This window comes from Gouania willdenowi, chromosome 20 (genome assembly GCF_900634775.1).
Source record: "Gouania willdenowi chromosome 20, fGouWil2.1, whole genome shotgun sequence".
In the NCBI taxonomy this organism is placed as follows: Eukaryota; Metazoa; Chordata; class Actinopteri; order Blenniiformes; family Gobiesocidae; genus Gouania; species Gouania willdenowi.
In genome coordinates, this window is record NC_041063.1 from 18,967,321 (window position 1) to 18,986,415 (window position 19,095).

Genomic DNA, 19,095 nt, shown 5'->3' on the forward strand with positions numbered 1-19,095 from the left:
ATTATACAATAATCATTCACCATTTTGTACTTTTTAAAATTAGTTCGTTTATATATATATTTTTTATTTGTTTATTTATATTTCTTATTTCTGTGGTAAACCACAGAAATAAGTTGAGATGTTCAAACAAACCAACGCGTAAATGCGCAGCAGGGATTTCTCTTGACGCATCTCGTCGCTCTTTGTCTCCTCGAAACGAAGCGGAAGAGGAATCATCGCTGTTTCTGCTTTGCGTCGCTGCATCAAGTCGTTGTTCTTATGCGCTTCTTTGGTTGATTTTTTATCATTTTTCATCAAACTTCCGGTGGTAAACACTCACCGGAGCTCCGGCGGGAACCCTGCCGCGTCAGGAATGGACTGTGACGGGAGAGAGGAGGCCAAAGGGCCAGTACTGCACATTGTGGTGGTTGGGTTTCACCACAAGAAGGGTTGCCAGGTTGGTTTACTGCTCTGACAAACATGTACACACACCAATCCGATTATAATACACTTTATGTGTTCACACTGTTCATTATTTGCGTTTAAACTCATGCATTTAGTCCCTGAAATCACAGACAGCTGCTGACATATGTTATATAACTCGTATACTACACCATAACATTTAAATTCAGCAGCTCTCGGTAATTAAAATATGTTTATTACTTTTTTATTTTATCTCAAATATTTTCGTCATTATTACAGTGTTTTTTTTTGTTTTGTTTTTTTTTTGCAGCTTTTATTTTAATTTAAATTTTTTATTTAATTAAAAATAATCTGTTTTGTTTTAGCAATTCTCTGTTGTTGTTGTTTTTTAATTTTTATTCTTATGTTTTCTTATATTTTCAAAATCTACAATAGTTTTGTCATTTATTTTTAGCAGCGGTCAGAGTTTGTTTTCAACACAAAAACCTCAGAATAAATGATCGAAGTTCTGCTGTCATACCACACTTTTTAAATCTATTCCAAATTTGTAAACAGGCCTTTATTTATATTCGGAATATTTTGTTGTCATATTTATTTTTTTTGCTCATATTTTTTTATTGTGGGATAAGGAAACTCGTTGGTTATGTGCAACAATTACAAAATAAAAGCCCCGACAGTCACACACACTGTTGAATGTTATCTGATCAGGTCAGTGATCTCTCGTAGATCGAGTTTCTGGCTTTTCAATCAGCACGTTCTCCTGCCTCCTGCTTCACTTACAAATTAAACGACGACGACGACAAGCTTTTCAAATTAAAAGCACGCATAAACCCACTGTTTGTCCATTTTCTGTTCCCATTTTTACGAAGATGTTGGAAAGGAGAGTCGGAAAAACAATCTTTATCTTTCCTCATCCCTGACCTGAAGAATCGACACAATAATAAAAAAAATAAAAACTTAAATGGTTATGAATTTCAATCATTTTTTTAAATTTTTTTTTTTAATTTAATTAGTATTGATGGGCTCAATCTTATTGGTAATAAAGGTTTTTTTTTAATTGTACAGACATTTCTTGTTTAAATTTCTTTTGATTTCCAAATTCCCGAATTGGGTGTTGTGGTAAACCTCCTGGTAATAGGGTCAGTTAGTGGGCAGTGGCACCTTGTTTCCCAGCGTTCTTTTGTAGGATGTGGTAAAGCTAATAATCTATGGATGTTTCAGGTGGAGTTCTCCTATCCTCCGCTGCTGCCCGATGAAGGCCATGACAGCGGTCTGCTTCCTGAGGAGTGGAAATACCTCCCGTTTGTGGCTCTTCCCGATGGAGCGCATAACTACCAGGAAGGTACGGCTCTCCCATTGTCCGATATAAAACCAGCGTTTTCATATCACCGGTGTTATGTAGGTCACTGGTAACATTTGTGTCAATAGTTGTTTCTAATTTTCATACATAGTCCATATTAAAGTCTTGAGTTCACTTTTACCTGTTGGTGTATTGGTTTAACTGGTGACCATTATAGCTGGTGATTCATCTTGACATGAATTTGAACCACTCGTTCATCACAATAAATAAAAAATACATGTCGACGACGGCTACGCTTTCATCTACAGCTTTGACAACATTTGTAATAAATAATCAGTCACTATATAATATGATTACCGGTCAGAACGTAACACCGAGTTTTGAGGATGATGTAATTTGTTTGGGCTGTCTACAACGCTTGTAAATGTCATTGAAATCCGTGAAAATTATTAAGTGCCCTTTTAATTTGAAACGCCTTCTGATAAACAATGTCACAGGTTGATTTGATCAGATTACTGCAGTATGTGAGGATTGGACACATTTTTCTATCCGAGCCACAGTTAAAATCTCTTTTTCTCCACATGTTAACGCCAGATTTGTATGTGTAGAAAGCCTGATTTCTGTATATGACAGCTGTTTTCACTTATTATTTATACTGTAGTGAATCAAACTGTGGCTTTACTTTGGACATAGTATGAAAATAGTTGGACCAACGTGGACCAAAATCTTTGTCTGTTTTAATTAATCGAGCAGCAGCAGCAGCTGTGGCACAACTCGGGTGCTCACAGAGTGAGTCTGTGTGCCTTAAAATGTAACTAAGTCCATATTTCTACTGAAATATAATGTTTCACCTTATCGGAGCGCTGCATTTATTCCAGGGTTAGAAGCGCGTAAGAGGAAAATAACTTACGCACACCGGAGAATGCATGTAAAGCCAGATTTTAATGGGAACACCCACCTTTCAGGGACGCTCCACCCACAGTGCGTAACTGGGATGAAGGCGTGCAGCGACTGATTTAAGTACAGGGGGAGAATAGCGCACAGCCAAAAACAGCGCCACTGCACGGCTTTTTGGACTTACGCGCATGGGAGAATAGAGCCCTAAAGGTTTAGGGGTATTAAAACGTCATTCCACACGTTAATGGGGTACAAACCCCAGGGAATCAGAACTACGTGTGTTCAATGTGTCACAATGCGCCCACAATCCATTTAGCGCATTTCCCTCTGATGAATATGTAAAGTAGGCGGATCTCATAAGGGGTGCAAAAAATAGGAGGGGGAAATGCAAATAAATTAATGCAGTGAACGCATTGCAACTCATCAAACCATGAACTGTTTGCAAAAACCCACAGGAAGGTGCAAACACACAGAGATCATGGCTACTGTAAATGTTGACACAAAACACAGTGGAGATGGAAAAAAGGTTCCACTTAACCTTTCTAGTATAATATAATAATTCAAATAAAACAATAGCCAATAAATATGAACAGCCACTGAAACAAAATGCACAGTAAATTGTGTGTGAGGGAGAGAAACAGCTGGAGTCCAGTGTGGCTCCGTGTACATCCTCTCCGCGGTGCTGAGAGTTGCTGTGCACGGAGCTCCGTGGATGTCGCTCCGGACCCTCCAGTGAACTCCTGTGTCTTCCTTTACTTTGACTCAAACTCTCGTGTCGTGTTGATACAAGGAGCGTCAGGCCAGAAGCAGCTGACCAGCTACGCAATTTACGCAGCGATGGAACAATGTTCACAACTTGAGTGTGCCTGACACAGCGCTCCTCAGGAGCTCAGACCTGCTGGATGATGATTTCCATGGACTGATAAAGAGCAAAGTTACAGGAAATGATTGAGCACGCGTATTATATTAGGGAGGAAAATAACACTAGGTTTCAAACTTTATTAAAGCTGATATCCAGAGTTTCTGAGAAACGTCTCGATGTCCCGCCCTAAACAGCTCCACCTCCTCCCACTGCTTCTGCTTCCAGAAGCCACGCCTCTGCTTTTCTGTACGTGCATCATAACAAGGTCGCATTGATATAGGTCTATGGGTCAGATAAGAGCCAAAATCATATTTACCTGTTTGCTGTTGTGACGCGCGGCCTTGTTTCAATTCACAGTTCCACATTCACTTTGATTGACAGTCTCAAAAGCACGTAGTCGAAGCCTATCGGCTGGGTGCAGTCGGTGATCGTTTCCATTTGTATAGGGGTCTATAGGATGAAGGAGGGACTTATATACATTAATGTATATGAATGACCACGGGCAGTAGACCATAGTAAAAGACTAGTTAGTTTTTTTGCATTTCAAAATAATCATACATGAACTTCGATTTCTTTATAACTCCGGATAACAGCTTTAAACAACATTTATTTTGCTTTCTACATTATTGAATGTTTGTGCATATATATACTTCCAATTTAACTTCTTTAAATGTCATTTTGTGCTTCTGTGCACTCACGTCTCCACGTTAAACGAGCAAAATGTTCATTTAAACAGGGCGGTCTCAACCACGTCTATACGCGCACCTACTAGTGCCTCGACAATGTTAGTGAATTCCCCACAAGTGAGTAAACAGCGCCACCAAAGGGATGCACCTGGCTTAACACCTGCTTTAACACCTGCTTTAACACCTGCTTTAACACCTGCTTTAACACCTGCTTTAACACCTGCTTTAACACACTGTATTTCAGATGTTAGTGAATCTGCCCTGAGGTTGTTTTGCTCATCAGTGTATCTGAACCATTTCAGTTCACAGCGGTGCATTCGTTTACAGTTTCTACATCATCTACCATTATAATCAGTCAGAAGATGACATGATCACGAGTTGAGCATTTAACACCAACTGTTAAAGGCTTTCAATGTGATCAAAGTTCAGCGTTTTCCTGTTCTTAAAGGTACTGCAGCAGGATGAGGGAACACATTTGAACTGTTTCAAGATGTCACACCATTGTTTTGAGTCACATCACGCCCTTCATTCAACACTCACGCACGCACACACACTGTGCAGAAGAATGAATGGTCGATGCTTTGTCTGAGGCGATGGCCAGTAAACAAAGCCGATTCCTCTGAAGTTAGTACAGTTGGTTTTAAGGCTTTTATTGTGGTGGTTCTGTAAAGGTTGGTCATGTGACCATATGGTGATTCAGTGTTTTGTTTAAGGGGCAGAAACTGAGCCAGAGTTCACTCCCATAAAAGCAGAGCTGATGGGGAGGCCTTCAGCGTGGACACAGACACGCCCACATCTGTTAGAAACTGACTTTTCTCGTTTGGAAACCCAAAGTCGGCTCCTCCTGCCAGTTTAGTTCAAAGGAACTCTTCATTTATCTACTCAGGTTTAGTTTAGCTTTTACTGCCTCTATTATTTATACACACTATGTGTTTCTCAACCATCCTTCTTGTTTTACTTCATCGCTTTAAATCAGGAGGTTTTTTCGAGTTGTGGCTAAAAACAAGGAAATAAATCATTTCTTTTGAGGAGTATTTGTTTTTTTAGCAGAAAGCTGTCCTTTCACATTTCTAACGCAAGAGAGCAACACAAAAGGTTTTTAAAAAGTATTAAAATGAAAAACTAAAATATATTATATTTGGTTTCAGATGAAAAAGGAAAGAAAAAAAATAAACCATTGGCGTGATGATGACATACATCCTGATTATTAGATTGATAATAATCATCCCAACAAAACCCACACATAATGACAAGAAAAACACACAAAATTATGAGGAAAATAAACAACGTGACAACAAAGGTATACAAAAAGACTTGTATAACACGCAAGAAAAACCTAGAATATGACTAAAACAACACATAAGTGCAACAAAAATACACAAAATGACAAAAAAAACCCACACAAAACAACAATAAAAATACATGGAATGACAAAAACACGAAACGATTATCGGTGCATGAACAACATTGCACAATGACAAATAAAACTAAATAACAACAAAAATACACAAAGCGAATTAAAAAGCACAGCAAGGGGGAAAAAGAAAATTATTAATGAAGACAAAAACACAAAATTATGAGGAAATTTTCAAAATGGTAAAAAAAACAAACAAAAATTACAAAAAGTTAATATACAATATACATTGCAATATCAATAATTACATATTTCACTTTTACAAGTACAAAATAGTATTAAATACAGTTTATTTCATGTTTTTTAAATTGCAAGAACAAGTAAATGGTAACTAACTGTACATCAAGTACCAATATAAAATAGTATCCACATACATCTATGAAAGTGTCCAGTATGTTTTATGAAAATTGTGTTTTTGTTAAAAAAAAACATGATTGAAAAAAATTAATTTGGACATGTTTTGGATCAATACGATAATCGCGCAATGAAACATCACAATATATCGCCGTTTTCATTTTTTCTTACACCCTTACTGTGTTTTTGTTTGTGTGTGGTCACTGACGTGTTCCTCCTGATGTGTTTCTTCCACAGACACCATCTACTTCCACCTACCGCCGCTCACCGGCTCAATGAAGTGCGTGTACGGCGTTTCCTGCTATCGACAAATCGAGGCCAAGGTGATGCGAGCGCCACGTTCACACCAGAGAACGCTCTCGTTCCTCAATAACCGACTGTTTCCTTTCAGGCTCTGAAGGTGCGGCAGGCCGACGTCACCAGGGAGACGGTGCAGAAGAGCGTGTGCGTCCTCAGCCGAGTGGTGAGTGTGTGCGTTCACAGCCCGGCCTTAACCCTCCTATTATCCTTCGACCCCATTCAGTGTTTATCATTTAGGAAAATAATAGTTGACTTTGTTTTTTTTTGCTTCATATTTCTTGACTTTTCCTAATATGATGGGTACAATTGATAAAGCAACAACTTTCCCACACTGTGTGTGGGATTTCCAGTGGTGTGGAGGGTGGAGGTTTCCCACAAGGACTTTGGTAGTTCATGCAAACTAAGGGAGGAGCTGATTCAGCAAGATTAATTTTGAATAGTACTAGTGCAGTGCCCGTAGGAAGTATGTATTGTTATAGAAAAGTGGGAGGTTAAGTAGCTTCTTCATGGATGGCCCAATGAGCTTGCGTTTGAAGGTGGAACGTCAGGGACATTTCAGTTTGTTGTGAAATGTGTAGAGTGATAACTATTGTGTTTTAATGTATTTAAATGAATAAATTGGGAAAAAGCAACGCACCAGCATTAAGCTATGCCATGAGAAACACTTGGAGACACTCAAGTTTACATGGGAGCTTTAATTCCTTTTTATTTCAGGATAAAAGTTCAATCCTCTTTAAGCTGACCTTGTAAACACTTAATTCCTAATGCATGTTTAATTCTGAATTAAACGCACACACACAGCGGATTGCTTCAAAACCAGGAAGTGAGGGTGGGTTCTCCAGTGATTAGCTCTGGCGCACACATGACTCGCTCCGGTGGACAATTTTATGAAATAATTCATCAGCGGTAGTATTGCAGTCCAAACAAATCCGACGTTGCACACTTTTGAACCAAGCTGCAGCCATGTTGAAAGTATCAGCTTTGTCTGTCCCTGAACAGTTGTTATATTTGACCCACAGACAGACAGACATTCTTTGCTTCATCGATAGATGTCTCCTGACATATTTCGACTGTCAACTGCAAGTCTTAGTCAGAGTAACGTTTCCACGGAAGTCAAGTGAAACTTCAAAGGAACCATCAAAGGCGATCAGCAGAAATTCTCAAACGAAGATTGGCAGTTGACAGTCGAAAAATGTCAGGAGATAAAAACAAATCCTGAAAAACCTTGTCTGAATAAACCAAATGTTAACATAAGGGAGGAGCAAACATATAAAACCTTGCATGGCAGCCCTTTATCCAAATCATTCTTCATTGTGCTCTGTGTGTATTGCAATCTGTACACTCGCTCTCTCTCTTGAAAATGTCTTCTAGGAAAAGGTTTTGGAACAGCTCTTTCACAGTAAAAGTTACGTAGAGGAGAATGTGTCTGAGACAGAGGACTTTAGAGTGAATAACCGCAAATATGTTACAAAAAAGAAGATAAAAACAAGTAAATAAATATGTTTAAATTTTAGAGGAAAGGGTGATAGGTCAGCAAAATGTTTCATTCTGTGAGAAACCCCAAATTGATCAATTTGATAAAGACTTTTATTTTAAACATTTTCTTTTTCTTTGCTAATGTGCGATGGTCCCTCTCCAGCCTCTCTTTGGTCTTCTCCAAGCCAAGCTGCAGCTCATCACACACGCTTACTTTGAGGAGAAAGACTTCTCCCAGATTTCCATCCTAAAGGTGGGAAAGGCTCCAATGGAGAACAGGAAGACTGTGTGTGTGTTCACTGTTTCACGTCTCGTCTGTTCTGCAGGAACTTTATGAACACATGAACGGCTCTCTGAGGGGCTCCACCCTGGAGGGGTCGCAGGTTTATTTAGGTGAACAAACCATCAAAGTGCTGCGATGATGAGGCTCAGGGAAGAGGTTTAATGCTTTGTTTTGTGTTTTTTTCCCACAGGTTTATCTCCCAGAGACCTGATTCTACACTTTCGACACAAGGTGGGAATTGTTTTTCACATTATTTTGTGCACGAGAGACAAAAAAAATGAAAGGCTCCTAACTTTAAACTGTAATTCGTGGACCACAAATGGTAAGAGAAGGAAAGTAAGGACAAGGAAGAAGGGAGGAAATAATAGGGGAGAGGGAGAAAGATGGAAGGAAAGGAAAGAAGAAGAGTGGGAGGGAAGTGAGATGAGATGAAAGAAAATGGTTCAGTGTGTGATTTGGTCATTATATTTTTCAGCTCATAATAATAATAATAAATAATCAGTTTTATATAGCGCTTTCAAAGAAAACTCAGACACTTTACAGGAAACAGAAGGAGTGAAGTTAAAATATTATTCAAAAAGCAAAACAAAAAAGCATGGGTTATTTTTTTTCATTTTAAAATTAAATAAATATAATTAAGATTCAAGGCGTTTTCCATTATCAAGGTCAAGAAGGGATGAACTAAACTCATTTTTTTATTTCTAAAAACAAAAACCATTACATTTTAAAAGACAGAAACAAGCACAAAAAGCAGCCGTTTTTTTCACATGGTGCAACCGGAAGTTGCTGTTTTCAAAGTAAGAGCGTGAATCTGTGTACTGTTCATACTTTGGTTATTTTGTTTCAAAACCAAATTAAAATAGCAAATCAACTGTGTGGTTATTTTATTAATGAAAGATTTAAAAAAAAACCCAATAGAACCTCCTTTCCTGACCCCCCATCACATATTTCATTTTTTCCAAATGAAGAGTAGATATCACATCCTTAATCCATCATGATTAGCGCGTCTTCTAATGTTACATTTTTTTTATTTTTAGAAACCAAAATGAAAATCAAACTGTTTTTTAAAAGTTTAGTTTATCTCTTCTTGACCTTTGAATTTCAACCTCCTTTTCTGAGCAGACAATTCAATGACTAAAACATAGATGGACCATCATAGCAACTTAACAGCCTTATGGTCCATCAGGATAGTTGATATAAAACAGGAAATCTGTGATTAAAAATGCACAGATTGCATGTGAAAGCAGACTTTTCTCTGTAATAATAAGCTAATAAGATAGCTTGATGTTTGTTTTAGTCTGTGTGATTTTGTTGGTTTTAAACTGAAGTTGTTTAATGCTCTTCATCCTCAGGTCCTCATCCTCTTCAAACTGATTCTTCTGGAAAAGAAGGTGAGAAACGAGCAGAAAAGCACAAACCATAGCTTTGTTTTCTGTCCCTTTCAGACACCTCTCTTCTTATTTTCAACAACTATGTGTGGTTTGTTATATTAGCATCAATCAGCATCTGGTGCTGTGTGTGTGCGCTGAATGAACGGCGTGATCTGACACACGCTCATCAAAACGACTGAAACAATCCTGAAGCCGCTCAAATGTGTCCCCTCGTCACTTTGCACACTCACACCTGTTGGTGCTATGGTTCAAATAGTAATCGTGTAATCTTGTGACTGATCGGGAGTGAGTGAATGCATAGCCGTCATCTGATGTGTGTTTTTATTGTATCGTGAGTGAACAAGCATTTCAGAATAATGTGAACAATGAGTGACCACATAAAAGCCACATCACGACGCATCACCAGTTGCAATGGTAACCAGTTGAAACGATACACCGACAGTACAGTCAACTGAGTGCTGCGGATATTCCTTCACCAAAACAAACTCTGCTCCTGTTCGTTCCACCAACATGAACCAATGTCAAATGCGTTGTGATGAAGTGTGAATGAAAGATCTGAACTCTTGTTTGTGTGTGTTTTGTTTTCTGTCTGCAGGTCATGTTTTATGTGTCTCCTGTTAACAGACTCGTGGGAGCGCTGATGACGGTTCTATCGCTTTTCCCAGGTCAGAAATGACAAGCATTCACTTTGATTTTATTTTTAATTAGCCAAAAAAAGGCTAGATTTCCCCTTCAAAATAAAAGTGAACTTATCTTAATTATAGATAAATAGTAGTTCAATGAGAAATAGTACTCCATGACAAATTAAAGCCTAATAGTGAGAATGCTGTTTACATGAATTAAAAAAAACAAACTTTTATTGTACTTTATTTAATTTTTACATTTTAATTAACTAGTGAGAATGTTATTTTCATGCTGATTTCCACTTTCATCCAATATTTTGTTTTACGTCTTTGTGTAATAATTTAACCATTTGGCATTCTCTCATTATTTTGGTTTATTTTAATTTATTTTATTGTGAGAATGCTTTTTATATTATTTAATTTAACTTTATTTAATTGTATTACATTCTCGTTGCAAAAGTGTGAATCCTTTTTTAATTCTAGTTTACTTTATTTTTATTGCTACATTTTAATCCGATCCAGTATGTTGTTAGTCTCTGTGTAATAATTTCACCATAAGGTCTTGTATTTTCTCTGTTAATGTAGTTCTTTCACTTTGAATTACCCAAATGATGAAAATCTGCTACAGAAATCCTTCATTGATACTGTGTTGGATGTTGTTGGATGATGTTGGTTGCAGGAATGATCGAACACGGCCTGGTGGACTCGTCGCACTACAAACCTAAAAGCAGCGTGTCGGAGGACCCCGGCTATCCTGAGAGCGTCCTCATAGCTGAGGAGTTTGTCACCGTGTCAGTCACAGATCTGACCGAGGCCACTGAGGCCCCCACCATGTTACCAGAGGGCGGCGACGACCACCACCTCAAAGCGCCGTCGCGCACCTCGCCGGATTCATCCGAGAGCGACTGGGAAACGTTGGACACCAGCCTGTTGGATGAAGCGGCGCAGAAGGTGTCACCCGATGCCGGAACGCCCCCCATGGACGCCTTCGAGTCCAGCCCTGGGACGCCCATTACCGTGCAGCCGCAGGCGGCCAGCGGGCAGGAGGCCGTCACACAGGGACTGGTGTCGGGGCTAGAAGAGGACCAGTACGGCCTCCCACTCGCCATTTTCACCAAGGTATGTATCCTGCTAACTCTACTAGTGCACATATCAATCCAAAGTTAGCATTAGCTCGTCCTTTCATTCATTACTACAAAAAAAAAAACAAGAATAGAAAAGATGTTAAAGTATGACAGGAAAAAAAACCAAAAAAATACACAAAGAACAACAACACTCAACAAAGGGAGAGGAAAAGAGAGAAAGGGGAGGGAAAGGAGGGAAAACAAGAAAGGAAGTAAGGAGAAAGGCAGAGAGGAAGGGAAAGAGTTGGGAAGGAAGAAAGGAGGAAATACTGGGTGAAAGGAAGAGGGAGGAATAAGAGAAAATGATGGAATGACTGAAGAAAGAAAAAGAAGGAAAAGGACAAAGAAAGAAGGAATGAAAGAGAAAGGAAAGAAAGAACAAAAGAAAAGGAGAGGAAGAAAGAGAGAAAAGAAAATAGTTAGGAAGGCATGACTGATGGAAGGAAAAGGAGAAACAAAGAAGGGGAGGAAGAAAGGAGGAAATACTGTGAGGAAGGAAAAAGAGCCAGAACAAAAGAGGAAAAGAAAAAGCAAGCAAGGAATGAATGAAGAAAACATAAATCAAGGTAATAAAGAGAAATGAGATGAAAAAAAGGAAAAGCCTGTTGTCGTGGCAACGTGTCTGTTGAAATGGAGATATTGTATGTCAGTATTGAATGGAGCGATGTGTGAGGGTGTGACCTGTTGTTGTTGCAAGGGTTACCTGTGCCTGCCCTACATGGCGCTGCAGCAGCATCACCTTCTGTCTGACGTGACGGTGCGAGGCTTCGTGGCTGGAGCAACAAACATTCTGTTCAGGCAGCAGCGGCACCTCAGTGACGCCATTGTAGAGGTTGGTCCTCCTCACAACTCCCCCATCCTGACGCCCTCCCCCCTCCGCTGCTTAACTAGCATCTCTGTTCAGGTGGACGAGGCTCGGATCCAGATCCAGGATCCGGACCTCCGGAAGGTTCTCACCCTGACGACGGCAGATCTGCGATTTGCCGACTACCTGGTCAAACATGTGACAGAGAACCGGGACGACGTGTTCCTGGACGGGACAGGCTGGGAGGGCGGGGACGAGTGGATCAGAGCCCAGTTCACCCTCTACCTGCACTCATTACTGTCCTCGGCTCTGCAGCAGGGTGAGACATCAAAGCATCCATAGGAAAACTTTGATCTTGCAGTTAGTGTTATGGTTCAACTGGTTATCATGTTATCTTGTGACTCATTGTAAGGACAGGTGGAGTAAAAACTGTCGTCTGAAGTATGTTTTTATTGTAAATGCGACTGAACAAGCTGTTCAGATTTATGTAAACATGCAGTGTCAGCATTAATACCAGTGTCGAGGCAGCAGGTATAAGGGTAACCAGTTGAACTGATACACTGTGGAAAAAAAACCTCTACCTCAGTGCTTTCAACATGCTGTTGTCCTCCATCAGCTGCTTCTGTGTGTGTGATTATTCTTCTTTTCACTTTATTGAGAAAGGTCCTTAAGTTCAGAGACTGATGTTAAGTAGCTAACACTTTTTAAAATACTCTTCCATATTTGTTGATGATTATTGTTTCAATGTAACTGCTCTGACTCACTCTCTTAACTCTGAAGAATTTAATAATTATAGTTTTAATAATTCAGTGTTTAATTATATACACCTGTCCATAAACTTCCAGTCCTCTGTTTTCTTCTATTTATTAAGATTTCTAGTTAATCCATAATTTATTATTCCAGCTATTTGGTGATATTCCTCTTTTGAATGTTGTGCTGAGCTGGTGTTTTTTAAACTAGTGATCATGTTATCTAGTGACCTTTGTAAAACCTGAAAATGCTTCAGATTCAGATGAAAAAAGACCTGCAGTAGACTCGCCAAAATAAGAGCCCTAAGCCAAGGCTTCCAAACCAAAATGAGTATCGAGAACCGCCTTTTATTTTGGAAAAACAAAGCTGCAGGCCTTTAAGATGAAGCTTGTGTGTGGAAAATGGCAGAAAAAGCTTTTTTAGGAGCCAAAACGAGGAACTTTCGCTCTGATGTAATCAGTGTAAGGTGCTTTTCAAATTGCATGAATATGAGTCCAGTGATAGTGATTCCCAGGAGGCAGAAGCTTTCAACCTCCACCTGTTTTTCTGCATCGGTGAAGCAGAAGCTTGTGAAAGCCATCTGTCTTTTGTCTTCAGATAATGAGCGGCTGCTGGCAGATTTTGGCGTTCCGTTCATCACCGCGTGGAAAATCACCCACAACCACCGCGTTTGGTACAGCAACAAGCACCCAGGAATGAGCGGCGTCCCCACGGGGTGGGTGCCCAGCCTTCACGTTTGCTTTGAGTTTGAAACCAATGTTTGAAACTCCTGTCTCTGGTTTATCCACAGTCATCCATTCCAGGGTCAGTACGGCGTCGCCGACGTCAAACTGCGACTCTCACAGTGAGTGTTTGTTTATTTATCAGTTCTCATCTGTTTATCAGTTATCGTCTCATCTGCATCATCTGAACTCAGTGTGTGTTGCTGCCCTCTAGTGGTGTGTAGGAAACAGCTGAAGATGGACTCTTATTTTGAAATATAAATTTTAACTTATGCTTATATTCACATCTACAACTGTGTGTTCTCTAATTGGCATTTTTCATCTTTACTTTCTCTTTTTTAATATTGTACATAAACAAACATTTTTATTAAATTCATTTGTGCTTTGTGATAATTTGGAGACAACAGATCACATCTGAAGAGAAAAATACATTTAAAAAAAAAATCAGTGATGGGCTATATGCAGTGAGACGTGACGTATTTCTGACTTTGAAACATGTTTTTCACAGTTGTGTTTTATTGTTCCTGTTTGTGTGGTTATGTTTCTACACAATGACATCCAAAATGACTAAGTTTACCATCCAAACAAGAGGATATAGCACATCAAGATACCACTGTTGCATTCCTAAGAGTACAGCTTCAGTTAGATGTCGTTCTGCTTTGAGTGCTTTGAGCAGCAACAAGTTTGGCTTGGAACCGTTTACTGCTTCAGATAAGGACATTAGGTTTTATACAAGGTAAAAAATGCTATCAAAACATATCTGTAGCTATTAAAATAGCATTAGCGCCTAGCTAAACATAAAACAGGAGGAGCAACTCTGAATAAATGGGAAAAACTGTTTGTCAATGAAAGGACAGTAGCTTATGCAAATGTCTTGTATAAGATGTCTGCTGCTATTTACTGTGTTGTTGAGTTGCATGAGATTAATATGAAAACTATAGTCATTTATCATAGTACAGTAGGGTTAGGAACCCGAAGTTCTTTCACGGTCTTCACTCAAGCGCGGAATTGAAGCGTGCATGTAGCTCATTAATTTATTATGCTCAGGAATTGATTTTTTTCAAATCAAACTTTCAAAAGATGCCAAATAAAAGATTTCAAGCTGGCTTTTGAAAGTGTTGACAAGACCTAAATAATAAAAACGTTCAAATTAAATCAGGCAACAATAAAGTAAAAAACAAAAACACAAATGCAGATTAAAATACATTTTTATTAAAAAATGGAAATATACATTTAAAATAGTAAAAAAAATATATACTGTAAGTACAGTATACATATACAGCTTCAATGGGAGATATCTATGTTTGTGGTGCATTTATTATAAACTTTAAACCATGCATGTAAAATGTCTGTAATTGCTCTTTAATGAATAATTAAAGCGGTTGGGGAAAGCTCATCAGCTGTGAGAGGACTTTTACTTTGAAACCTGAGATGCAGGTGGCTCTGGTGTTCTAGCAACAGGCCCTTAGCAACCGTCGCTCCTTCGACCACCTGGTGACAGTGTTTAGATGTTGATTTTGTTTTTTTTTGTAATTTAAATAATACTAATAACTCAAAACTCTATAAAACCTCTTACTTCCTGTAATAAATATTGAAACGATTTACCTAATAAATAAATTAGTATGATTCATTGAGTCAACATCATTTAACTTTAGTTTTATGTCTGTGTTCAGCTCGGTGCAGAACAGTGAGCGAGGGAAGAAGATCGGGAATGCCATGATGACCACCAGTCGGAGCGTGGTGCAGACTGGGAAGGCCGTGGGTAAGACGTCAAACATGTTTACATGCAATAAACACGCGTAAACGTAAAGTTAACGTCTTCCCCCTCCCGCTGCAGGTCAGTCGGTAGGCGGAGCATTGACCAGCGCTAAGACGGCCATGTCCTCCTGGTTCTCCACGCTGGCCCAGCCCACGTCTCCAGAAGTCACTGCTGAAGCCCAAGCAGAGCCTTTGGATCTCCTCCAGTGACTCTTTCTGTGAACCACCTTCAGTTCAAACAGGAGGAGGAGGAGGAGCCTAAAACATGCGGACCACTCCCGTTTCCAGTAACCGCTGTTACTCTCGCTGTCCCACTGTGATCCAGATCTTGGTTTTAATCCAAACCGCTGACCGTGTCCACTCGCTATCGTCCTCGCTGCCATTGGCGTCGCTGGATCTCTGAGGGCGTCGTGTTTGTTTGTGCGGTTTTTTCACTGCGTGTGTGAAAGTTGTCCGTACCTTATTCTTCTTCTCAGGAACTGCATGATCCACTGACCCTGCTGGAAACTTCTACAAAACTGTGGTTGTCATGGTAACAGATTCCTATATTTATTTATATCTAGATCGAGTCGATATTAATGGATATATAAAATGAACAGATATGACCAGAGGTTCTCAACTGGTGGGGTCAGGAGGACCTAGAAAGTTAAAGAAATAAATGCCCTACTTTTATTGTGAAGGGGATTTATTACAGCAACCGTAGTTGGGTGCATGTATATTTTTTCTAACAATATGAAACTCGTGCTCCAGAATCTTTGTTAATCTTTTTAATCCATTTTATCCATTGGTTTAGAATTTGTGAAAGGAGAAAGTAAAAAAAAACAGATTTAATTTTATAGGGTAGCGTTGTCATCTATCTATTAATACAAAGAACGTCTATGTGCGTGTGTGTGTTTGTGGAGCGCATATCTCCCCAACGCGGTGTCTGATCAAGCTGAAACTTTTTTAACAGCTTGCACACAGTCCGAGTGTGTGCATCCGATATTTTGGATTTATTTGGCGTAGCAAAACGTTTATTTTCATTTTATTTCGAGATTACGGCTCCAATTGCTCTCGTGTTGCACTTTGTTTGCAGTGGTCAACTCAATATTAAAAATGTTTTTGTACTGCTAAAAGTTATTTAAGTTTATATTTCATGGTTATTTAATTATTTTTGGACTTATTTGGTGTGTGGCAGCAGCAGCAGCGTGGCTAAAGAAGGCCCTTCTAAGGGCCAAAACGTTGCGTTACCAGATTGCTTTTTCTTCCCTTTGGCTGTTTTACTCTTGTTGTGGATGGACGGGGATATGAGGGTGGGTGGACGGTGGTCTCCTACCTCCGCTCCTCAGACCGCTTCTATAACAGCCGCAAGCGGCGCACCCTATACGTCCGTCACACAGACCAGGGCCACCCCCACTACACACGGCTACAGAGAGCCAGGCTTTCAGCCACAATTTCGACTTTGTTGCCCCATCTATCGCTCTAATGAGCGCACCGTGCGTTGCATTACACAGACACGTGCAGCCACGGCACTGCTCTACGAGGCACCACACACACACACCCCACAACACCAGGGACTTCAGAGTAAAAGTGCGTGTTATTTATGAAATAATAAAACTGGCCCACCATCTAAAGAATGTTTCAGTCTCTAAGACTCCTCCCACAATTCAGAGGCTGACTAATCATTTATCCATCTTTATTAAACCTGCCAGCCCCTGTAATAAAACACAAACATTACTGGGAACACACCACCAACTACCAAGTCAAATTCCTTGTACTGTCCTAAAAACTGTACTTTCGACGGGCACTGTTCTAGTTTATTAAATAATGATAATGCGTTCCCACTGATATTTGTGTAATTAATTTTATTAATTAATGTGTGCTGTAATTTCACTGCGCAGTATTTACATTGAGCTCTTGGTATTAAAAGGTGACGGTTGGTCCTGAAGCCAAACCAGTTGGGAACCAAAAAACTGATTTTTAAATGACATTTCATGATAAAATTAAATGTTATTTTGGCTTTTTATTATCATTTTTCAAAATGCAAAAACAGCTTTTAGCATGGATGTATCACAACTTATGTAATTACTGTTAAATGATGTACTGTCAAGTTACGACACTACAGGCTGAGTTTTAATACGCATCGGCTGTAAAGTGTTAGCATCATTAGCAAAGTATTCAGCTTCTGCCTTTATGGAATTTGAAATATTTGTTTCATATTTTCAGATTGATTTTGAAATGTGATAGCAGTGTAAAGTGTGCGTGACTGACTGTCTATCTGTTGTTTTTAAACCGAGCATGTGTGATAGATAAGGATATGAAGGAAATTTTCTTCCTGTATTTATAGAAATCAACTCAATCCGGCTTCCACTGAGCGACCCTGAAGGCAGGACACGTATTAATTTCTTGACTCGCGTGTTTTGTCCTAAACGCACCGTGACCTGTGGATCGCCGCGTGTGTGTTGAGCTGTTTACATGATGATGGTGGTGATAATAATAATATGGGTTTTTTTTCTCCCTGTGCTTCCTTTTCTCCTTCTATCCAAACTCTGCTGCTTTTATCCTCTTATGAGATGTTATTTTTATTTTTTATTTAAGGTTTATGAATGTAAGTTGAACAATAATAAACTATCGCTGTTGTTAAAACTTGGATTCCCGGCTGGTTTTAGGCTGGTAATTTACATTTAACACACTGTAGACTATTTATAGTATATATTATTTGAAATAACACATAAAACAAAAAACCTGAGCTCACTTGCACTATTCAACCATAAAATAAACATGTATTATAAAACAAATTTAAATGGAACAAAATACGGTTAGAAAAAGCTAAAACAATCATTGAATGTTTGACAAACTCATTTTCCCATGAAAAAGTCAAAACAAAACCTTAAAAAACACTTCCTTATAACATGTAAATAAATTGTCACTGCTTTGTATGTGCCTTTTACAGTTATATCTGTATTTAGCTTTTATTTTTTCTTATTTAGAACTTTATTCTAAATATTCACTTCTTCAGCATAATTTAAAATATATATGTATTATTACTGCATAATAGAATTAAAACATTTTTTTAAAAAATCATAAAAATGTAGATAAGAACATATTGTATAACGTTCCGTAGTTCCCGCCAATTGGTCAGTTCTCGCGTTACTTTCCGATATCTTGACGTATGACGTATCCGCCAATCAAAATAGTTGTGATTCGGACGAGTTTTTCAGCGATAACAGCAACATTTAGATAGTTTCATACTGTGAACTTTAACACTGAAACATAGGAAGGTATTCGTTGCTGGTACTGAAACAACAATATTCGTCCAAAGACGTGAAAGACTGAAACACGGTGAGCGTGAAACGTCCAAAAAGGTGAGCGATAAACCGGTATCGATAGTTTTTCCTCCTCCATCATTGTTTCTGATCCACTTCCAGTTCAAAAAGTCAACTTTAACTTATTAACGTGGTGTAAACAGTATGCACGAGCTGTTTAAAAAAATAATGTCAATCTTGAAAATATTGTAGCACGAGCTGTTTATATTACGACGCAGTGTCAACGTCACTTCCTGCCTTCGCTTTCGTATGGCCGTTTCTGGGGACCGACTGTTGCCTAGCAACGACTGTGATTTAGCAGGGTTTTTTTTTTACTTGTTGGTGTAGATTGGGGCTAAACTACATGTGAAAATACATCAGTTATGTTCATATCTAAAAATGAAGAAGTTTCTAGATTTCATTTGACTTGAATTCTTTGTTCGAGTTACTGTTTTTTTTTTTCTACAAATGTTAACAAGAGGGTCTTAAAGCACTTTCTAACTTTTATTTGATAAACCCTGTTTGAAAAGTGCTCGGGAAAAAGTTATAACGCGTTTTTGTTGCCCATCATGACAGAAGAGGGAATTGATACATTATTGAAGCCTCACAATTAAAAGCTTTGTTTTTTAACAGTCCAAATATTATGGAAGCCCGTTTCCGCCAC

At 38.9% G+C, this 19,095-nt stretch overlaps 1 protein-coding gene across 1 annotated transcript; it reads left to right on the forward strand.

The window, feature by feature from the left end:
* The first annotated feature begins 197 nt into the window (after window positions 1-197).
* Window positions 198-17,778, forward strand: avl9 (AVL9 homolog (S. cerevisiase)). The gene is made up of 16 exons (XM_028433968.1): window positions 198-436; window positions 1,624-1,744; window positions 6,153-6,238; window positions 6,307-6,378; window positions 7,855-7,944; window positions 8,018-8,084; window positions 8,165-8,205; window positions 9,327-9,365; window positions 9,961-10,030; window positions 10,668-11,107; window positions 11,810-11,944; window positions 12,017-12,236; window positions 13,265-13,382; window positions 13,458-13,511; window positions 15,063-15,151; window positions 15,227-17,778. The coding sequence occupies exons 1-16, from the start codon at window positions 353-355 to the stop codon at window positions 15,355-15,357; spliced, it is 1,857 nt and encodes a 618-aa protein (XP_028289769.1). The 5' UTR covers window positions 198-352; the 3' UTR covers window positions 15,358-17,778.
* The last annotated feature ends 1,317 nt before the right edge of the window (window positions 17,779-19,095 follow it).